The following is a 22,265-nucleotide window of genomic DNA, read 5'->3' as shown; positions in this document are numbered from 1 at the left end:
GCCGCTTACCAGCAAGGTGTAAACCTCCGTGTCACTAGCGTACTGTACGATATGTATTGCCGTTTAAAAGCGCGTATAAATATAGGAAACTGCATCACATCAGTGGTTGTTCCAGTAAAGAAAGGTGTCCGTCAGGGTTCATTATTATCCCCAAGTTTGTACAATAACAGTGTTTTAAATACCCAGGCATGTGTAAATGTTTCATGTATCTCCAAGAATATAAATGTGTCACTACTTACATACGCGGACGATCTATTAAATCTAAGTCGGTCTATTAGGGGTCTGCAATCGAATTTCTCGATCCTGCGTGATGAATACCGAAAAATCAGCCTGGCTTTCAATACTTCTAAATCTGCAGTTCTTTTTTTCAACGATAGTCCTTCTCAGCCTGAACACCTCCTGCTGGGTAGCGAGTCAATTACCGTTTCATCTCACGTCGTGTATCTGGGTTTACCCATAGGCCGTAACCTTAACGAAACTCGTCTACTGCTCGTCAAACACGTCGAGAAAAAACTCCGCACCGCGTATGGGTCTATCGTCACCAACAGACTCCTCTTATGCCGAAAGTATCTCGCAAATATGTATAACGCTGTCGCACTGCCGCATATTCTATATATCGTCCCATTTTGGAATTTATTAACTGACACCCAAAAACGCAAGCTCCGGTCCCTTTATTTTAGGTTCGGGAAGTTCCTGCTGCGATGCCCCTTGTGGACGAGAAATACTTATATGATTGATAAACACAGGATTACAGACCCCAGTATCGCGGTAAACCGGTTGATTTATAATTTCCAGGCAAAATGGAACCACCCCTGGCTTAAACATTTCTACAGTTCTTGATTATGTATTTTTCCATGTAGTCTTTTAAATTTCTCTCCATTTTTCGTCTCTTTTTTTTTCATTGTACTCCGTTTTGTTCCAAGTGAAAAATACGGGTAATAAATATTTTACTTACTTACTTACTAAAATAATGTTCCAGGCCTAGATGTAACAAATATTGAACAGGATAAAAGGATAGGTCTTCCCGAGTCATAGCTGGCCGTGGTGCCAGCTATGGCACCAAGTGCCGTCGCAAATAGACGTTTCATTTGCTGGGCCTTTTTTTAAAGGGCAGGTAGCACAAAAAGCCGGTTGTCCACGAATGGGTGGCAGAATGCCATAAGGAAAAATTTAAGTGAAATGGGACCTTCTTGGAAGGGTTTGAAGAGGGAACCTTTGAATAGATTGGGATGGAGGAGCATGCGTAACCGTTTGGGCCTCAGGTGGCTTGGTGCGGCAGTGAGTTGTTAGTAGTAGCAATAGGTAACAAGCGTGTTAGCCAACTTGGCAATCCACTGTGCTACCACAGGATCAGTATTGATAAGACGTAAGGATAAGTAAGGATAAGACGTAACAAATAGTACGAAAAAGCGAACACAATTCATACCCATTGGAGAACTGCACGGAAAGCAGAAAAATTCGGTAACGATCTCTAATATACCTCAGTGGAATGAAAATGGAAAACAAACCATTCAAAACAAAAGTACGAACCATAATTAAACATTGTAAAAAAAAGAAGCATGAAATACGATTTAATCTCAGGAAAATAGAATAAAATAAATCTTATTTGAAAAGAAAAGAAAAACGCGGAAGTTGAATATCGACTTATGGCTCTTTGAATTTGCAGATTTTTATCTGTAGTTTTTTTTTATTCGATTTCATTCATTCATTCATTTCATCTAGTTTTTTTTTTCTTTCATGGTGTTTAGTTTTTTTTAAACCATACTTATAAAGAAAAACAGTTATCACAGACAAACTTTGTCAAATTCCCATTTTACATCAGATAGAGCAAAAAAGAAAAAAGTTGTTGTCTAGACAAGCTAACCTAAATAAAAGTGAAGCCACCGATGAAGTTAAAATTTTTACGCTATGTATCGAGGTAACCACTAAGCATACAATATTTACTGAATCAAAACAAGAAAAGGCTTACCTCTGCTTCATTGGGCTGGAGGTGGAAGACTTTGCCTCTAATTTCACCGGGTTTTAAAGCTCTACCTAGTCGCACGGTTAGGTACGCCTCATCCCCAAATGTCTCAAGGGACTCATTCAAGTTGACACATTCACGATCAATACCACACGAGGCTTGAATTTTAAATATTCTAAAGAAATCACAGGGTACATTGACATAAGGTTCTAGGTTCTTCTTCATCTCACCAAGGTGCATTCTTCTATCAACTGCGAGTTTATACTCTGAAAGAAAAGAGTGAAATCATTGGTGTTTCATATACGGTATAAGCCAAATATGTGGACATATACATTATATAAAAAATTAAAAAATATTTAACCAATAAAATAAAAGGAGAAATAAACCAGTCGGGCAGGTACGATGATTTGATCTACTATGGTACATGATTAAAAGCATTTATGATTCATTATATGCTTTTAGGAAATCAGTTATGTTAAAGCTGCAGTTTAGATTATACATACACACGAAGAAAAGCGACTTTGATTAAGGACAAAAAGCTGGTCCTTCAGGAAATCAACGCACAACCTCAGATCATTTTTAACAACAATCATACTACATTTAGAATTGCTTTGCCTTGGAGAGTGAAAGGATGGAGGGGAGAGAGAGGAGAGAGAGAGTTCAACCCTTGGTATAAAAAAAAAAATAACAGTTGGCTTACGATTAAGTAAAATACAAAATTTATGAAAGATACCAGAAAAAAACAGCCTTATGAACAAAAATTATATAAAGACTCGAACAGAATGCGTAAAACAATCAAAAACATACCAGTGTTCCCTTTTTCTTTTTTGATTTCTTCCAATCTGAAAAACTTAGGAACTTGATTTTGGGATAAGAACACTTCGCTCCTGGAAGCTCCAGCCTGGAAAAAAGAAATGCGAACATTTGACAGAGGTAATTGATGTAAAAAAGACCAGCTTTTTTGGCAGGTTGGGGGAATTTTTTCAAGAATCCAGGAATGAGGGGACATGATACCCCAATAGGATCTTTTAGGTTCCAAATTTCCCTGATTTGATTATCAGACCAATCTTAAGCAAGACTTCCCCATCTGCCTGTGAGCAAGCTGATAAAACATAAAATTCACACATTTAAAAGAAGAACAAAAGATTGGATAACTTTACGAAGGTAAAAATGCTAAATAAAACAAATTCAAATCATAGAAAGCTAAAATAGCTGAATTAAAAAACAGAAGCGAAAACGAGACGCTGAATGAAAGCTTGATTTCTCTGTTTGTTTATGCATTTTTGTATAAGTCAGGTATCGAGTATTTTTAACGAAATAAGAACGAGCGGAAATGGTAATTGATATGGTAATAAATATAAAAATGGTTATAAAAGGTAATTATTGCCGTGAATCATAGCTGTTCTTCGCTTTTTCTTTTATTCAGTCTCTTAAAAATTTCAAGTTAGCTAGCCCGAAAACCGAATCTGAATCGTTAATTATCGTGTAGACGGACCAAGAACGTATATGGGATTATTTTTCGGGGGGGGGGGATGTCAGAGAAAAACTTTAAAAAAAACATCGAAAACGTGTTGATATTAATTTTGTTACGTTTTCACGAGTCAGACAAACATTTAAGGGGAGGGGGTCAAACCCCCTAACCCCCCTCTCTGGGTACAGCCTTGAGACGGAAACCATTCTCATAGATAGGGCAGTCTGTATACCCTTCAGACAAATCAAATAATCCGTAGGGTTTTCAGATAGTCCATATCATAGTGTTTAAAAATCCCATAGTGAGAAATAATTTACCAAAATCATTTGAAATTTATAATGTCTAGATGGGTCTGTCTGCTTAACTAAGTTCGATTAGCTTAGGTGAGTTAGTGAACTTCCATTGACTTATTCAAAGGACTACGTATAGATGATAAAGGAACGAAAGAATAAGTGTATGCCATTTACAATAATGAAAAGTTTCATAACTGAGATAACACACGTGTCTTTATTATGTATCTTCACCAAAATGTAATTATCTTTGCATAAAATAAAAAGATTCATTGAATGGGAAACCTATTCTAATTTAACCAAACACAATAGAAAATGGGCGTTCAATCCATAAAAACCTTTGTTCAGGCCACAAACAATTAATTTGACCAATTTCTTTTTTAATTGAAATTTTAACATTTTATTTTATTATTATCCGCTTTTATTATTATCAGCGTCTTATCAGCTTTTACGGGTTGAAATACCGTTTTACCAGGTTGTCTGAACTTACCTTAAAAATTCAATAATAATAAATCACAAGTCTACCTCATATCGATGTGACAACAACCATAGGGCGTATCTTAATTTTTCCGGAAGTCATTTATTTGATTTGGTTCAATATAAATTGTGATTGTTTGTTGGTTGGTGAGTGGGACCCCACAGTACAGTATATAGTTGCAGTCCCCTTAGTATAATTTTTTTTCTTTTCTTTTCTTTCTTTCTTATCATAGTGAATTTACATTATCTGTAATGTATGACTTTTCACCTGATTCACCTCATGGCAACCGTTTGGTTTTCGGTGAAAATTGATTTTTGTATGCAAATTGTTGTCGTTGTTAAATAAATATATCATATCATAATGCCTCCCAAAGAATATTTGATGATTACTTAATCCACTGTTCACATTCATAGATGAGGATTCACTTCATGTAGAAAAGACCACAATTTGATTAAAACAAAATATTCAAGCTCTAGTTCGAAAAATTTTATGCATTATATACCAAGGTAAAGCAACCATATTCAACAAAATTACGTAATGTCCATGGATTTTATTAATGAATTCCACGAAAAATCTTAATTTGTCTCTCTTTTCAAATTATGAAAAATGTAAAGGACACCCTTCAGGCTAGGGCAGGAAATTTGCCATATCCAATATAATAGAAGGTTTTCACTAGTAAAAAGTCTTATTTTCTTCTTTTTATTTTCTTGTCCAAATTTAATTTTCTCCAAGCAACTCTAAACTTCCGTAGAGTCTTTCTACACACGGTGTACAAGTTCCCAGTGTGCAACCTCTAAAGTGAACCCCTTTACTTCTGATTTCTCACACTAAAAGAAAAAAAAAGTTATTAAGGACTCAGAAATAAAAAACTGAACCTTGCTAAACTTCACAATTCTACAATACTCTCAGATATCCTGTACACTGCATCATTTTGGAGGATATTCACACTAGCAAACAAAGTATATTAGAAATTCTTAAATATTTATTCACTAACCCAAATAAACGCAAAACTCAGCATTAACCCATAAATATAAAATTCTACAGAAATAAAATAGCCGACTGAAAACCAGATCCGTCAAATTTTTTTTCAAACATACCCTTAAATAAGTTAAAATCCGTGACACCCCTTTCTTAGATCAAAGTAAAAAAAAACAACAACAAGTTTTATCAACTAAAAGTAAGGAGCAATATTAAAAATGAAAAAGAACATAAATTATTAAGTATTCAAGGGGAGTCGCCCCCTCAACACCTTGCTCTTTACGCTACCGTTTTTCGGCATTAAAAAAAGTTACTTATTGTTCTGATTGAGCGACCCTTGTGTTTCCTACCCCCTCTTACAGCGATGTCAGAAGTAGTTTCTATGTGACTAGTTTTAGTGTTTCTATCTTTTATGTTTGTAGTATTTTACGGAAATATTGAATATACACCTAGTTAATTTTAGGTGAAGGCTATTTGATGAGAACATCTGAGGTGACAGGATTCTTGCGACCCACCCCCACTTACAGCGATGTCTGAAGTAGTTTCTATGTGACTATGTTTAGTGTTTCTACTTTTATTTATGTTTAGTTTTGACGTTTAATTTTTTAAACCTGTGATATGTATTACCTGTTTTAATTACCGTTCTATTTTCCCTCTCTTTTGTCTTTCTGTCTGTTTAGTATTTGATAGGTTAGAAATGAAAAAAATATATTGAATACACACCTGGTCAATTTTAAAGTGAGAGCTGCTTGCTGAGGACATCTGAGGTGACGGTGGTCTTACGATGCCATCTTCCGGAGGATCTCCCATCAAAGTCCTAAAAAATCATGGTGTACTTGAAACATATGATAAAACTACAAAGAGTAGAAGAAAAAATCAATGAGGGTATGTTTTAGCCGGTGAAAAATCAACAAGAGCTAAGAGCTCATATGGCACTTGTGACGAGGTCGGAAGAGCCAAGAGCTCATATGGTATGAGCTCTAGCAAAATTCTAAGAATCAACAGATTGCTTTAAAAGGAAAATCAGAGGCGTAATGCCGGTCGGGATTTAAAATAAGAGCTCTGAGTCACGAGTCCTTCTTAAATGTCAAAATTCATTATGATCCGATCACCCAAACGTAAGTTAAAAATACCTCAATTTTTCTAATTTTTCCTCTCCCTTCAGCCCCCCAGATGGTCGAATCGGGGAAAACGACTTTATCAAGTCACTTTGTGCAGCTCCCTGACACGCATACCAATTTTCATCGTCCTAGCACGTCCAGAAGCACCAAAACTCGCCAAAGCACTGAACCCCACCACCCAACTCCACCAAAGAGAGCGGATCCAGTCCGGTTACGTCAATCATGTATCTATGACATTTATAAGCGTTTACTAAGATTTCCGGTTTCCCCCTCCAAATCCCCCCAAGGTTAAGAGATCTGGTTGGAATTTGAAATAAGAGCTCTGAGACATGAGCTCATTCTTAAAATCAGATTGCATTAAGATCCGGTCACCCGTTCTTAAGTTAAAAATACCTCAATTTTTCTGATTTTCCAAATTAACAGCCCCAAGCTCCCTCAAAGAGAATGGATCCATGCCAACTATGTCAATCTCGTATCTATAACTTGTGCTTATTCTTCCCATCAAGTTTCATCCCGATCTCTCCACTCTAAGAGTTTTCCAAGATTTCTGTTTCCCCCTCCAACCCTCTATGTCCCCGGATCCGATTTGAATTGGAAATGGAGCATCTGAAACATAAGATTCTTCTATATATCAAGTTTCCTTAGGATCCGATCACCCATTCGTAAGATACCTCTATTTTCACGTTTTCCAAGAATTCTGGTTTCCCCCTCCCACTCCCTTCAATGTCACCGGACTAGTCGAAATTTAAAATGAGAGTTCTAAAGCACAAGATCATTCTAGATGTCAAATTTCATTAAGATCTGATCAACCGTTCGTAAGTTAAAAATACCTCATTATTTCTAATTTTTCCGAAATACTCCCCCCCCCCCCAATTCCACCAAAGAAAGCGGATCCGGTCCAGTTATGTCAGTCACCTATCTTGGACTTGTGCTTATTATTTCCACCAAGTTTCATCCTTATCTCTCCGCTTTAAGCGTTTTCCAAGATTTCCGCCCCCCCCCTAATGACACTGGATCCGGTCGAGATTTAAAATAAGAGATCTGAGTTTCGAGGTCCTTCTAAATATGAAATTTCATTAAGCCAAAAATACCTCATTTTTTCTAATTTTTTAGAATTACCCACCCCCCAACTCCCCCAAAGAGAGCAGATCCGTTCCGGTTATGGCAATCCCGTATCCAGGACATTTGCTTATTTTTCCACCAAGTTTCATCCCGATCCCTCCACTTTAAGCGTTTTCCAAGATTTTAGGTTCCGCCCCCCAACTTCCCCTTCACCAGATCCGGTCGGGATTTAAGATAAAAGTTCTGAGACACAATATCCTTCTAAAAATTAAATTTCATTAAGTTCCTATCACTCCTTCGTAAGTTAAAAATACCTCATTTTTTCTAATTTTTCATAATTAACCCCCCCAACTCCCCCAAAGAGAGCGGATCCGTTCCGGGTATTTCAATCACGTATCTAGGACTTGTGCTTATTTTTCCCACCAAGTTTCATCCCGATCCCTCAACTCTAAGCGTTTTCCAAGATTTTAGGTTCCCCCCTCAATTCCCCCCAATGTCACCGAATCCAGTCGGGATTTAAAATAAGAGTTCTGGGACACAAAATTCTTCCAAACTTCAATTTTCATTAAGATCCGATCACTTCTTCGTAAGTTAAAAATACTTCATTTTTTCTAATTTTCAGAAATACCCCCCCCCCCCCCAACTCCCCCAAAGAGAGCGGTTCCATTCCGGGTATTTCAATCACGTATCTAGGACTTGTGCTTATTTTCCCCACCAAGTTTCATCCCGATCCCTCAACTCTAAGCGCTTACCAAGATTTTAGGTTCCCCCCTCAGTTCCCCGCGATGTCACCGAATCCAGTCGGGATTTAAAATAAGAGCTCTGAGACAAAATATTCTTCCAAACTTCAATTTTTATTAAGATCCGATAAGTTAAAAATACCTCATTTTTTCTAATTTTCAGAATTAACCCCCCCCCCCCTCCAACTCCCCCAAAAAGAGCAGATCCATTCCGGTTATGTTAATCACGTATCTAGGACTTCTGCTTATCTTTCCCACCAAGTTTCATCCTGGTCCCTCCATTCTAAGTGTTTTCCAAGATTTTAGGTCCCCCCAACTCCCCCCAATGTCACCAAATCTGGTCAGGATTTAAAATAAGAGCTCTGAGACACGATATCTTTCCAAAAATAAAATTTCATTAAGATCCCATCACCCATTCGTAAATTAAAAATACTTCATTTTTTTCCATTTCTTCCAAATTAACCGACCCCCCACTCCTCCCCCCCCCCAGATCATCAATTCGCGAAAACGACTATTTCTAGTTTAATCTGGCCCAGTCCCTGATACGCCTGCCAAATTTCATCGTCCTAGCTTACCTTGAAGTGCCTGAAGTAGCAAAACCAGGACAGACCGACCGACAGACTTTGCGATCGTTATATGTCACTTGGTTAATACCAAGTGCCATAAAAAGTTAGAGCAGATATTTCTACAAGCCCACTTCACAAAAAAAAAACGAGGGTAATTTTCAGCCAGTGAAAAACAACAGCCAAAGCAGGTATATATTGTCAATAACTTCTGCCAAACTGTCCATAGTGCAAAAAAAGGAATTTTTTAATTGAAATTACCCAAAAAGAAAGAACAAAACGATCGTCAATCATTAAGAAACAAAACCCAAACGAGGGTAGTCTTTGCTCAGAAAATAAAACAAAAAGATAAAGCAGATATTCCGGCAAAGATCTCAGTTTTCTTTATTGCAAAAAAAGAAAAGAAAAAAAAATCTTTTGAAGTTACCTAAACAATAAGAAAAAAAACAACACACCCTTCCTGTTTTCCTTCCTCAGATTTCTTCAGATACCCACTTAGAGCTGGGCCGACGAGGGGCAGTCATGCCACTGCCCCTCGTTCTTAAGCAAATAACTAGCAACACAAGGACTCGAACGGCCCACTCGTCCTCACGGACAAAGGTTAGTATAAAAGGCTGGTGAGAATTGGTATTAGAAACATCCAGAAAAGTTTCAAGGGTTTAATCTTCAAAATTACACCATTTTCGTACTTTCTGAAACATATCTTACATGAACTAATAAATTAATTAATATTAAATATTAATTACAACGAATATTACAATTAGTAAAAAATAATAATAAACTAATGCAATATATCTTAATAGAACATGTCTTACATAAATTATCTTGTTTTTGTTGATCTCAAAACGACAATGAAAATTTTCAATTGTTCATTTTTTTTGCATTAGTTTTCAGAATAATGTACATACGTTTTATTCTTTTTTCAAAAATGCAGCTGCGGGTCAGAATTTAATTATATGTTAATTTAATAGGGATATTTATTGAATTTATTTTAAAGCATACTTCAAACCCGGATGATGTTAAGCTACAATGGATAAATCCAGTTAACTACTTTAATTATTGGATGATAATATATATATATATATATATATATATATATATATATATATCTATATATATAAAAATAAGTTGTCTGTGGATGGATGGATGGATGTGTCAGGTGACGTCACCTGAAAAAACTGGATTAGGTGACGTCAAAACTGAAAAAACTAAAAAAAGGCAAAAACTACAAAAAAAACTAAAAACTAATAAAAAAAATAAAAAAGCTAAAAAACTAAAAAAACTATAAAGGTAAAAACCAATAAAAAACTAAAAAAAAAACTGAAAAAACTAAAAAAAGGCAAAAACTACAAAAAAAAACTAAAAACTAATAAAAAAAGTAAAAAAGCTAAAAAACTAAAAAAACTAAAAAAACTAAAAAAAGGTAAAAAACTAAAAAAAATAAAAAATAAAAAAAAACTAAAAAAAAGGAAAAAACTGAAAAATAAGCTAAAATAAAGGTAAAAACCAATAAAAAACTAAAAAAAAAGGAAAAAACTAATAAATGACGACACTCAAAGAGAAAGCGACCAGGACAAAAGGAATGTTCGATTAGCAATCAACAAAGCACCGGGACACAGGGAGTATAAATGACGACCAGGACATAAGTAAAAAAAAAAAAACTATCTATATATATAAAAATAAGTTGTCTGTGGATCTGTGGATCGTGGATCAGGTGACGTCACCTGAAAAAACTGGATCAGGTGACGTCAAAACTGAAAAAACTAAAAAAAGGCAAAAACTACAAAAAAAACTAAAAACTAATAAAAAAAATAAAAAAGCTAAAAAACTAAATAAACTAAAAAAAGGCAAAAACTACAAAAAAAACTAAAAACTAATAAAAAAGCTAAAAAACTAAAAAAACTAAAAAAAAGGCAAAAACTACAAAAAAACTAAAAACTAATAAAAAAAATAAAAAAGCTAAAAAACTAAAAAAAACTAAAAAAACTAAAAAAAGGTAAAAAACTAAAAAAACTAAAAACTAAAAAAAAACTAAAAAAGGTAAAAACTAAAAGAACTAAAAAAGAAAAAAATAAATGACGACACTCAAAGAGAAAGCGACCAGGACAAAAGGAATGTTCGATTAGCAATCAACAAAGCACCGGGACACAGGGAGTATAAATGACGACCAGGACACAAGTAAAAAAAAAAATTAACAAAACTAAAAAGAAGGTAAAAACTACAAAAAAACTAAAAAGAAAAAAAAACTAAAAACTAATAAAAAAACTAAAAAATCTAAAAATCTAAATAAACTAAAAAAGAAAAAAAAAAGGAAAAAAATAAAGGAGAAAAACAAAACTAAAAAACGAATGTATATACAGACCGGTACACCGGGATACAAATGAAGACCGGGACACAGGGAATATAAATGACGACCGGGACACAGGGACACAACTACAACGGGGACACCGGGGGAAACAGGGGGATATAAATGACGACCGGGACAAAAAAACTAAAAAGAAAAAAAAACTAAAAACTAATAAAAAAACTAAAAAATCTAAAAATCTAAATAAGCTAAAAAAGAAAAAAAAAGGAAAAAAATAAAGGAGAAAAACAAAACTAAAAAACGAATGTATATACAGACCGGGACACCGGGATACAAATGACGACCGGGACCCGGGACACAGGGAATATAAATGACGACCGGGACACAGGGACACAACTACAACGGGGACACCGGGGGAAACAGGGGGATGTAAATGACGACCGGGACACCGGGACAGGGAATGGTCGATTAGCAATCACCATCAACAAAGCTCAAGGGCAATCATTAGAATCATGAGGTATAGATCTGAATACAGATTGTTTTCCCATGGACCATTATATGTTGCATGTTCAAGAGTCGGTAAACCTGACAATCTATTTATATGCAAAGACAATGGGACAGCAAAGAATGTTGTATATTCGCAAGTTTTACGTAGTTAAAACCATATATATATATCTATCTATATTCACAGGTGGGACATAGGGACACAACTACAATGGCGCGTAACTATTATGGCGCGTAACGACTTACGCGCGCGGGGGGGCTTGGGGGGGGCGCGAAGCGCCCCCACCAACTAGGTGTTGGGGTGGCGCGAAGCGCCACCCCAACAGCTAGTATATATATATAAATAATTTGTCTGTGTGTGTGCGTGTGTGTCTGTCGAGTGACGTCATGTTTGTGTGTCGACTGACGTCATATTTTCGACTGACGAAATTACAGACTGGGACATCGGGACAAAAATGACGACCGGGACACCGGCACATAGGGAATATAAATGACGACCGGGACACTCAAAGAGAAAGCGACCGGGAAACAAGGAATGTTCGATTAGCAATCACCATCACCAAAGCACCTTTAAGAAACACTAAATCACACAGAAAACAGCGGAGTACAAACACACAGAAAACGAAAGAAAAGCAATAACTAAAAAAAAAAAAAAAAAAAAAAAAAAAAAAAAAAAAAAAAAAAAAAAAAAAAAGTAATACCAGTCGTACTTTTTCGATTCAAATGTAAATGTAAATATACTGGAAGGTTAGTATCTTTGTTTTATTCCTAAAGTGTTTACACTGGGTTCAAATAAGGAAATCACTATTTTCTACAAACAACATGTTTCCTGGAATTCTTTTCTTCATCATGTTTTAAAAGGTTAAAAAGATTAACCTTTTGAGTTAATCTTTCTTTCCTTTATTGACAGGGAAAGCCAATGGCGTCAATTGAACGGGGAGGCATATTCCCTTTGGATTACCTCCAGATTAAAAAAAAATCCTTTTTAGGGTACTTTCATAGAAAAATGCCTTCTTTTGGAATTCCCCCTCCCCATATTGAAATGTATATTTTGCCCCCTCCCAAAAATTTCAAAAATTGACGTCAATGGGCACAACTCTGTTTCTTAATAATTTTTTTGGCATAACTTTCATGCTAAATACAAAAGCAAATCCTCATTTCTCGCTGACCCTATCTTATCTGATTTCTGGAAAGTTCACCTTAAATGTGGCATTATGCAAAACCTTTCAAATATAGCAGATTTAAGCCAAGGTTGAATAAAACCCAAAAAGAAAAGTTTCTCCCCCCCCCCCCCCAAAAAAAAAAAACTGTCAGTCAGGAGTGCATAGAACTAGCAAGCAATAATTTGCAATTCTAGTTACAATAACTTTCTGGCAAATCTGAGAACAATAAACATTTGAGACAATTGTGATTGGTTCAACCTGGCTTTAAAAGAAAATCAAACATTTTAAAATCAAAGCTCCGTTCACAACCAGCTGCAAAACATCTCAACCAATACACAAATTCAACCATTTACTATATATTTATAGTTCTTATACTACTCAATACTATTCATTTCTTATATTCTGAAACAGGACAATCCAAATTTCAAAAATTTCAAAAATTGACGTCACTGGGCACAACTCTGTTTCTTAATACATTTTTTTTTTGGCATAACTTTCATGCTAAATACAAAAAAATCCTCATTTCTCACTGAACCTATCTTATCTGATTTGTAAAGGTTTTCCTATTTCACTACTTTCAAAGTTTTTTCTACTTTTTCAACGTTCACCTTAAATGTGGCATTATGCAAAATTTTTCAAATATAGCATATTTAAGGCAAGGTTGAATAAAACCCAAAAAGAAAAGTCCCCCCCCATAAAAAAAAAACAAACAAAAAACTGTCAGTCAGAAGTGCAGAGAACTAGCAAGCAATAATTTGCGATTCTAGTTACAACAACTTTCTGGCAAATCTAAGAATAATAAACATTTGAGACAATTGTGATTGGTTCATCCTGGCTTTAAAAGAAAATAAAACATTTTTAAACCACAGCTCCATTCATAACCAGCTGCAAAACATCTCAACCAATACACAAATTCAACCATTTACTATATTACTATAGCACTATACCATTACTATATTCCCATTTACTATATTACATATATTTATAGTAAATATATTTATAGTTCTTATATTATTCAATTTTTATATTTTGAAACAGGACAATCCAAAAGGATTTGGGCAGTGCCTTCAAAAGTCACTGAACTTTTTAATCATATTTTATGATCACATATTTTTTATTTTCACATTTATTTTAATCATATTTTTGTGATCATTTTTGATCACAAGCATAACTGGCTACAATTTTCCGTTATTTTTTAAATTACATTTCTGGAGCAGGGCTGGGTTTCTTTGATGGCTCATATTTTTATTTAGTTTTATTTTAATTTTTACCCAAATGACTTAAATTTTACAAGCTGAATCGTCATTAAATTTGTAACACTTAAAAATTAAAATATTTGAAAAATTGAAATAACTGAAAAATATTGAAAAATTAAATAACTGAAAAATTAACATATTTAACAACCATTCGCTGTGCATAGGGACTATATGGTTGTATATGATCGACCAACTAGATTTTTATTAAAAAATACAATTAAATTAATCTTATTGAATACATATGCGAATACCACCAAATTCTCGGATTGAGAAACCAAAAAGTTTTCCAGAGAGACATAGAGTACTGTATATTTAAAAAGGGTATTTTTAAAGCCAAATATCAGGATCCAGGTCCATATCCCAACCCAAAACTTCTGCAGCATTTCTATAGTTTCTAATAAATTGATACGTTTAATTTGCTTAACTTTCTAGAAGAATATGCCCCCCCCCACACCCTCAATTCTAATTAAGTTTTAGTGAACACTATTGATCCAAGAAACAATAGGTTTCCTTTTGTTTGTTTATATTGGAGGGGGAGGGGTAAGCAGACTACGAGAAAATCCAATAGTAATTCTTTACTTTGAAAAAATATTTGATAGCAGGAATTAATTCACAACAAATTTTGCTAGGTTTTTTTCGCCGAAACTACTGAATTTTTTTTTGTCAAAAATTCTTAAAGGTTAAAAAATTTTTCTTTTATTTATCTAAGGTCAAACATATTTTCCAAAGTTGCATCTAAGAACTTGGGAGTTAAAATCCCTAAAAATATCAGAAATACACCTCACAACAATATCAGTACATTAGGACGGGGGCAGACTTGTTCCTTAAACCAAGAGAAAAACCCCTCAGATAAAAATTGGCCTAAAATTAACGATTTATGTCAAGTTTGCCCATACACGCCAATGCTCACAGCTACTGACACAAAACTCCCTTAATTAAGCAAACATTCCAATTCAGCCCTACCTGTCAGAATCGGTTAGACTGCTATCTTCACTGGCTGAATGTTCACCAGTTTCAAATCGCCTGTCACTACTCACGTCTTGATCGACATCAATCAAATCATAATCTTCTGCATTCAATGGGGAAGCTGGCTGTGGGGACATTGAACCCAGAGAAATATTGCCTACCTCTTCATCAGAGGTTAATTCTCCCTCTCGGGGTTGCCATCGAGTCAGAGGTGGGCCCTCTGTAACAAGATAGTCCTGAAATAAAATGTTATAGTTTTCATTCGAACGAAGCATTCTGGAAAATCGGGGAAATTGACATAATTCATGGGCTTTGCATAACTAAACAATATAGTAAAAAAAAGGTTAGACTTTAACCATTAGCTGTAGGTGTTGCAGAAACACTACAAAAGCAATGTTCTCCTTCCGTTCTTTCCCTCCGTTTGTTTTTATTGTCTGAATTCCCTACAGATGAATCTAGATAACTATTTAAATTCATATTTACTTAAATTCAGCTTATATTTAACTAAATTAAATATATATTATTCACCTAAATTCAATTTTTATTACGTTATATTAACTAAAACTATATTCATACTAATTTAAATATTTGGTTTTAACTTAACTTTAACTTAAAGGATCTTGAATTAAATTTAGTTTATACAAAGTTAAAATTGCAAGACTAAAATAGAAGTTTTTAAAAGTATTTGAGACCAGCCAAAAACATTTTATAATTACAAAGCTTTTTACAATTTATAAAAACAATTAATAATAAGAACCAGACACAGAAAAGAAATTGAACTGTATTCTATGATTATTTTATACTGCTATACTTATATTATTTTATTCTATCATATTACTTATGCAATATTATGCTATAAAATAATATATAAATTCTGTGCATGAGATTGTAACCTTTTTATTACTGAATGTACATATTCAGTATACATTTTGTCATCTATACGAAATGGGATTTACATCGTTATCTACCTTTCAATTTTTTTTTCTTCTTGAAAAGGCTAGATTTACATCCCACTATCTGCTGTCATTCATGACAGGATGCCTTCTGAATGATCTTTGTCATTTAGACAGTAAAATAGCATTGACAATTTTCCGCCTTAGAACTGGCCATGCATGGACAAGGAATCCATTATTCAAGTCGAGGCATGTAGGTTCCCTGGTGTGAGTGATGTGGTGCTCAAGAGAACATGAGGCACATAGTGATGCTCTGTCAGAAGTATAATAGCCACGACAGACTTTAAGGCCCCTTTGTATTAAATTTTTCGGTGCTTTTACCCTTCATTGAGCGCTACGATTTGCCCAACAAGTCCAGATGGGCTACACAGGTTTCTGTTAGTTTTTAGGCCGTTTTATAAAGAAGACAAAGTTGGATGAGATTTTATGATTCTTTCTAAGATTTTAATTTTGAATAGCCTAGCATTGCATGTTCCATTTTATCTTTTATGTTCAAACGTTTTGTGTTTTGATTTGAACAACAAAGAAAGAATTTGTTGTACTGCCCTTTATTTGTGTTAAAATTTTAGATTTAAAAAGCCAAGCATTTATTCGTTGTATTGCCCTCAGCCAAAAGTTTGAGTATTCACATGTTAAAAGTGTTAAGAAAAAGGAAAATGATTGGATAAGAAGAAGCTACAGTACCATCAAAAGTTTTACAGTACCCGCGAGAGCTAGAAAATTTTGATTTGATATACGTCACGTATACAAAGGGTAGATAGCCAAGAAGAACTAACAACAACAGATTGACATCCTTCTACTGTTTAGAACCTTTCAAAAATTTTGTTTTTCAATACATCATTTTATTTAGTGTTTATGACTAGTTCCATAGCAGATCCGCAAAATACCATCCCAAGACTTCTTTGAGACAACTTATGCCTGGTATTGATTCGCAAACGACAGTTGGCCATTCTTTTTTGTTTTAATGTGTTTTTTTTCAAATTGTATTTTATTTTCATCACTCCCTCCCTACCTCCCTCTCCCTGCATTCCAAGGCATAGAAACTTGGGAGGGAAATATGATTGTTATTATGACCTCTGAATAGGCTACTCAACAAACCGGAATTCTCCAGGTTAACTAAAATGGTTGTAAATTACAAACTACTTTATATTTTTGCGAAAAGTCAATTTTAAACGGTCCATTTCACTTTCCGTTTTTAAAGAACGCAATTTATTCAACTAATTAAGCTCAATAGATATTGCATCTATTTGATTTTATTTACTATGAATCCCAGGTCAATCAAAATAGGCAATCTCAAAAATCTTATATTAGCACGATAGAGTACCAATAAGCCTTAGACAGCATTAGCATTTTCTAAAAATATTATTTGTTAACAGTATCTACCATATACGTTCAACATAATATAAAAAAACAACAGACATGCCTACCTGTGGGCTTGCACATGGAAGAACACCGCTATTATAATCTAAATTTGAAGCAGATGCAGAGGCATGATACTTGGAAAGACTTGGAATTGAATCATTGTAGTTGTGTCCCCCGGTCGTCATTTATATATCCCCCCTGTGCCCCCCCCCCGCATCCCCATTGTAGTTGTGTCCCTGTGTCCCGGTCGTCATTTATATTCCCTGTTTCCCGGTCGTTAGTTGTGTCCCGGTGTCCCAGTCTTTAATTTCTCTTTGAGTGTCCTGGTTGTCATTTATATTCCCGGTATCCCGGTCGTCATTTGTGTCTCGGTGTCCCGGTCTGTAATTTCATCAGTCGACAAAGATGATGTCAGTCGACAAACAACTTCATGACGGAATAATGCTCAATCCTTATAATGACGTCAGTCGACAAACATGACGTCAGTGACCACACAAACATGACGTCAGTAGACAGAAACACAGACAAACAACTTATTTTTATATATATATACTAGCTGTTAGGGTGGCGCTTCGCACCAAACTAACACCTAGTTGGTGGGGGCGCTTCGCGCCCCCAAGCCCCCCCGCGCGCGTAAGTCGTTACGCGCCATATTAGTTACGCGCCATTGTAGTTGTGTCCCTGTGTCCCACCTGTGAATATATATATATATATATATATATATATATATATATATATATATATATATATATATATATATATATATATATATATATGTATATATATATATATATATATACATATATATATATATATATATATATATATATACTAGCTGTTGGGGTGACGCTTCACGCCACCCCAACATCTAGTTGGTGGGGGCGCTTCGCGCCCCCCCCCCCAAGCCCCCCCGCGCGCGTAAGTCGTTACGCGCCATATTAGTTACGCGCCATTGTAGTTGTGTCCCTATGTCCCACCTGTGAATATAGATATATATATATATATATATATATATATATATATATATATATATATATATATATATATATATATATATATATATATATATTTATATATATATATATATATATATATATATATACTAGCTGTTGGGGTGGCGCGAAGCGCCACCCCAACAGGGGTGTTGGACGTGGACGTCATAAATTAAGATACACCCCAACAGGGGTGTGGACGTCATAAATTAAAGTGTTTGAAACTGTGTTTCAAACACTTTAAAAGGGTTTGAGACAATTAATTTTTGGATGCACAGTCAAAAAGGGAAAAAACACAAGCGAAAAAAGCAGTAAAATATCTAATGCCTTTTGTCACCAGTTATACACGTGAGGCTGTGTTATCAAAATACCTGCAAAATAAGTATCAAAATAGATTGACTGTTGAGCCTAATGAGAATGAAATTAATACCATTACCTTCTTACTTATATATCTAATAATTATGTGTCTTATAAAATCACTAGCTGTTGGGGTGGCGCTCCGCGCCACCCCAACACCTAGTTGGTGGGGCGCTTCGCGCCCCCCAAGCCCTCCGCGCGCGTAAGTCGTTACGCGCCATATTAGTTACGCGCCATTGTAGTTGTGTCCCTGTGTCCCACCTGTGAATATAGATAGATTTATATACGTGTTTCAAACTACGTAAAAATTGCGAATATACAACATTCTTGGCTTTCCCACTACTGGGAGCTTTCCGTTTCCAATTGCCAGCAATTGATCTGGAAATGTTTGACCAGAGTCATCGTTACACAGACAGACAACTTATTTTTATATATATAGAAGATATATATATATATATATATATATATATATATATATATATATACATATATATATATATATATTTTCTTTTTAGTTTTTTTGTAGTTTTTACCTGTTTTAGTTTTTTTCTTCTTTTTTATTAATGCTAAAGCCAAGGTTCAAACCTGGAGCCTCTCGGACCTAGAACCTGAAACATAACGCTTTACCAACTCAGCTACTTCGGCTTGAATAAAATCGTTTTGAGCAGCTTCCTCGGGTGTTGCCATTGTAGGTTCTTCAGTCATTTTACAATTAGAAATTTCTCTTTCAACGGTCTTCTTACAATTAAAAATTTGTCTTTGAACGATATTCTTAAATACCTGTGTCCTGGTCGTCATTTATATTCCCTGTGTCCCGGTCGTCATTTGTGTCCCGGTATCCCAGTCTGTAATTTCTCTTTGAGTGTCCCGGTCGTTATTTATATTCCCTCTGTCCCGGTCGTCATTTGTGTCCCGGTCTGTAATTTCTCTTTGAGTGTTTTTTCTTTTTAGTATTTTTTAGTTTTTTACATTTTTTCTTTTTTCAGTTTTCTTTTTCTTCTTTATTTTTCAGCTTCACTATGAAATACATATCGCCGAACCTTTGAAGCGCCACCCCAACACCTAGTTGGTGGGGGCGCTTCGCAAACCCCCCCCCCCCAAGCCCCCCCGCGCGTGTAAGTCGTTACGCGCCATTGTAGTTGTGTCCCTGTGTCCCACCTGTGAATATATATATATATATATATATATATATATATATATATATATATATATATATATATATATATATATATATATATATATATATATATATATATATATACTAGCTGTTGGGGTGGCGCTTCGTGCCACCCAAACACCTAGTTGGTGGGGGCGCTTCGCAAAACCACCCCCCCCCAAGCCCCCCCGCGCGTGTAAGTCGTTACGCGCCGTTGTAGTTGTATCCCTGTGTCCCGCCTGTGAATATAGAAAGATATATATATATATATATATATATATATATATATATATATATATATATATATATATATATATATATATGTGTGTGTGTGTTTTTAACTACGTAAAACTTGCGAATATACAACATTCTTCGATGTCCCATTGTCTTTGCATACAAATAGATTGTCAGGTTTACCGACTCTTGAACATGCAACATAAAATTGTCCATGGGAAAAACAATCCGTATTCAGATCTATACCTGATTATTCTAATGATTGCTCTTGAGCTTTCTTAATGGTGACTGCTAATCGAACATTCCCTGTGTCCCCGTCGTCATTTATTTATCCCCCTGTGCCCCCGGCATCCCCCTTGTAATGTTGTCCCTGTGTCCTGGTCGTCATTTATATTCACAGTATCCCGGTCGTCATTTGTGTCCCAGTGTCCCAGTCTGTAATTTCTCTTTGAGCGTCCCAGTCGTCATTTATATTCCCTGTGTCCCAGTGTCTCGGTCGTCATTTGTGTCCCGGTGTCCCGGTCTATAATTTATCTTTGAGTGTCCCGGTCGTCATTTATGTCTCACGGTCGTTATTTGAGTCCCAGTGTCCCAGTCTGTAATTTCTCTTTGAGTGTCCCGGTCGTCATTTATATTCCTTGTGTCCCGGTTTTTAGTTTTCTTTTTCTCCTTTATTTTTCAGTTTTTTTCCTTTTTTAGTTTTTTTTCAGTTTTTAGTTTTTTTTAGTTTTATTTATTAGTTTTTTTTTTCTTTTTTGTTTTTTTTGTAGTTTTTACCTTTTTTCTGTTTTTTTTTAGTTTTTTTTTCTTTTTTAGTTTTTAGTTCTTTCTTTTTTTGTTTTTAGTTTTTTACCTTTTTTTAGTTTTTTTAGCTTTTTTAGTTTTTTTAGTATTTTCTTTTTAATTTTTTTTGTAGTTTTCATTTTTTTTAGTTTTTTTTTCTTCTTTTGTATTAATGCTAAGGCCAAGGTTCGAACATGGAACCTCTCGGACCTGGAACCTGGAACATAACGCTTTACCAACTCAGCTACTTCGGCTTGAATACATTCGTTTTTGAATTGGTATATGATGAAATAATTCAGACGTCATATAATGACGTCACTCGACAGACAGACAGACAGACAGAAAGACAACTTATTTTTATATATATAATATAATTCTAAAATTTTCAGGTAATTTTCTATTTTGAAATAAAAACTAAAAATTATTGCTCAGACAACATAAATATTTTTGATGTTTACATAACAGCTTTAGTGGTTCTGGACTGAAAACTAAATATGCTAATCAAATTGGGAATTGCAATCTTATAAGTTGAAAAGGCAGATACATTGGAATCATGAAAAAAAATTCAGACGTCATATAATGACGTCACTCGACAGACAGACAGATAGACAACTTATTTTTATAAATATATAATATAATTCTAAGATTTTCAGGTAATTTTCTATTTTGAAATAAAAACTTAAAATTATTGCTCAGACAACGTAAATATTTTTGATATTTACATAATAGCTTTAGTGGTTCTGGACTGAAAACTAAATATGCTAATCAAATTGGGAATTGCAATCTTTTTAGTTCAAAAGGCAGATCCATTGGAATCATGAGAATGCGAGGAATAAGAAAAGCCTCACCCTCAAAAGGCCAAATTGCTCAGACAACATAAATATTTTTGATGTTTACATAATAGCTTTAGTGGTTCTGGACGGAAAATTAAATATGCTGATCAAATTGGGAATTGCAATCTTTTAAATTGAAAAGGCAGATCCGTTGGAATCATGAGAATGCGAGGAATAAGAAAAGCCTCACCCTCAAAAGGCCCTGTCAAGATTGTTGCCTCTATTACGTTATAACAGACATAACAGACAAACAACTTGTTTTTATATATATATACCATTGTCCCAGTCTGTAATTTCTCTTTGGGCGTCCCGGTCGTCATTTATATTCCCTGTATCCCGGTGTCCCGGTCTGTAATTTATGTTTGAGTGTCCCGGTCGTCATTTATATGTCCCGGTCGTTGTTTGTGTCCCGCTGTCCCAGTCTGTGATTTCTCTTTGAGTGTCCCGGTCGTCATTTATATTCCTTGTGTCCCGGTCGTCATTTGTGTCCCCGTGTGTAATTTCGTCAGTCGACAAACATGACGTCAGACGGCAAACAACTTTATGACGACATACAGTTCAATCCTTATAATGACGTCAGTCAACAAAAATGACGTCAGTCGACAAACAAACATGACGTCAGTCGACAAACACACAAACAACTTATTTTTATATAAATATAGCTGTTGGGGTGGCGCTTCGCGCCCCCCCCAAGCCCCCCAAATGACGACCGGGACACAGGGACACAACTACAAC

At 35.0% G+C, this 22,265-nt stretch overlaps 1 protein-coding gene across 1 annotated transcript; it reads right to left on the bottom strand.

Annotated features, from left to right (window-relative positions):
* Positions 1 to 962: 962 nt before the first annotated feature.
* LOC136042623 (ubiquitin carboxyl-terminal hydrolase 47-like) lies at positions 963 to 17,360 on the bottom strand. The gene is made up of 6 exons (XM_065727590.1): positions 17,241 to 17,360; positions 14,858 to 15,096; positions 5,904 to 5,997; positions 2,771 to 2,864; positions 1,970 to 2,229; positions 963 to 1,097 (listed from the first exon to the last, which is right to left on the bottom strand). The coding sequence occupies exons 1-6, from the start codon at positions 17,358 to 17,360 to the stop codon at positions 963 to 965; spliced, it is 942 nt and encodes a 313-aa protein (XP_065583662.1).
* Positions 17,361 to 22,265: the final 4,905 nt, after the last annotated feature.

Source organism: Artemia franciscana, unplaced genomic scaffold, assembly GCF_032884065.1.
Source record: "Artemia franciscana unplaced genomic scaffold, ASM3288406v1 Scaffold_1609, whole genome shotgun sequence".
NCBI classification, from domain to species: domain Eukaryota; kingdom Metazoa; phylum Arthropoda; class Branchiopoda; order Anostraca; family Artemiidae; genus Artemia; species Artemia franciscana.
This window is presented reverse-complemented; position numbering and strand designations above follow the sequence as displayed.

What these genes read in the sequence shown, in the direction of transcription:
- LOC136042623 (XM_065727590.1), bottom strand. Translation starts at nt 17,360, where the DNA reads ATGACGACCGGGGGACACAACTACAATGATTCAATTCCAAGTCTTTCC. An exon ending in AAAAGAAAAAGGGAACACTG is followed by an intron (nt 2,230 to 2,770) that starts GTATGTTTTTGA and finishes CTTTTCTTTCAG; the next exon opens with AGTATAAACTCGCAGTTGAT. An exon ending in TCCAGCCCAATGAAGCAGAG is followed by an intron (nt 1,098 to 1,969) that starts GTAAGCCTTTTC and finishes CTTTAAAAAAAG; the next exon opens with GCCCAGCAAATGAAACGTCT.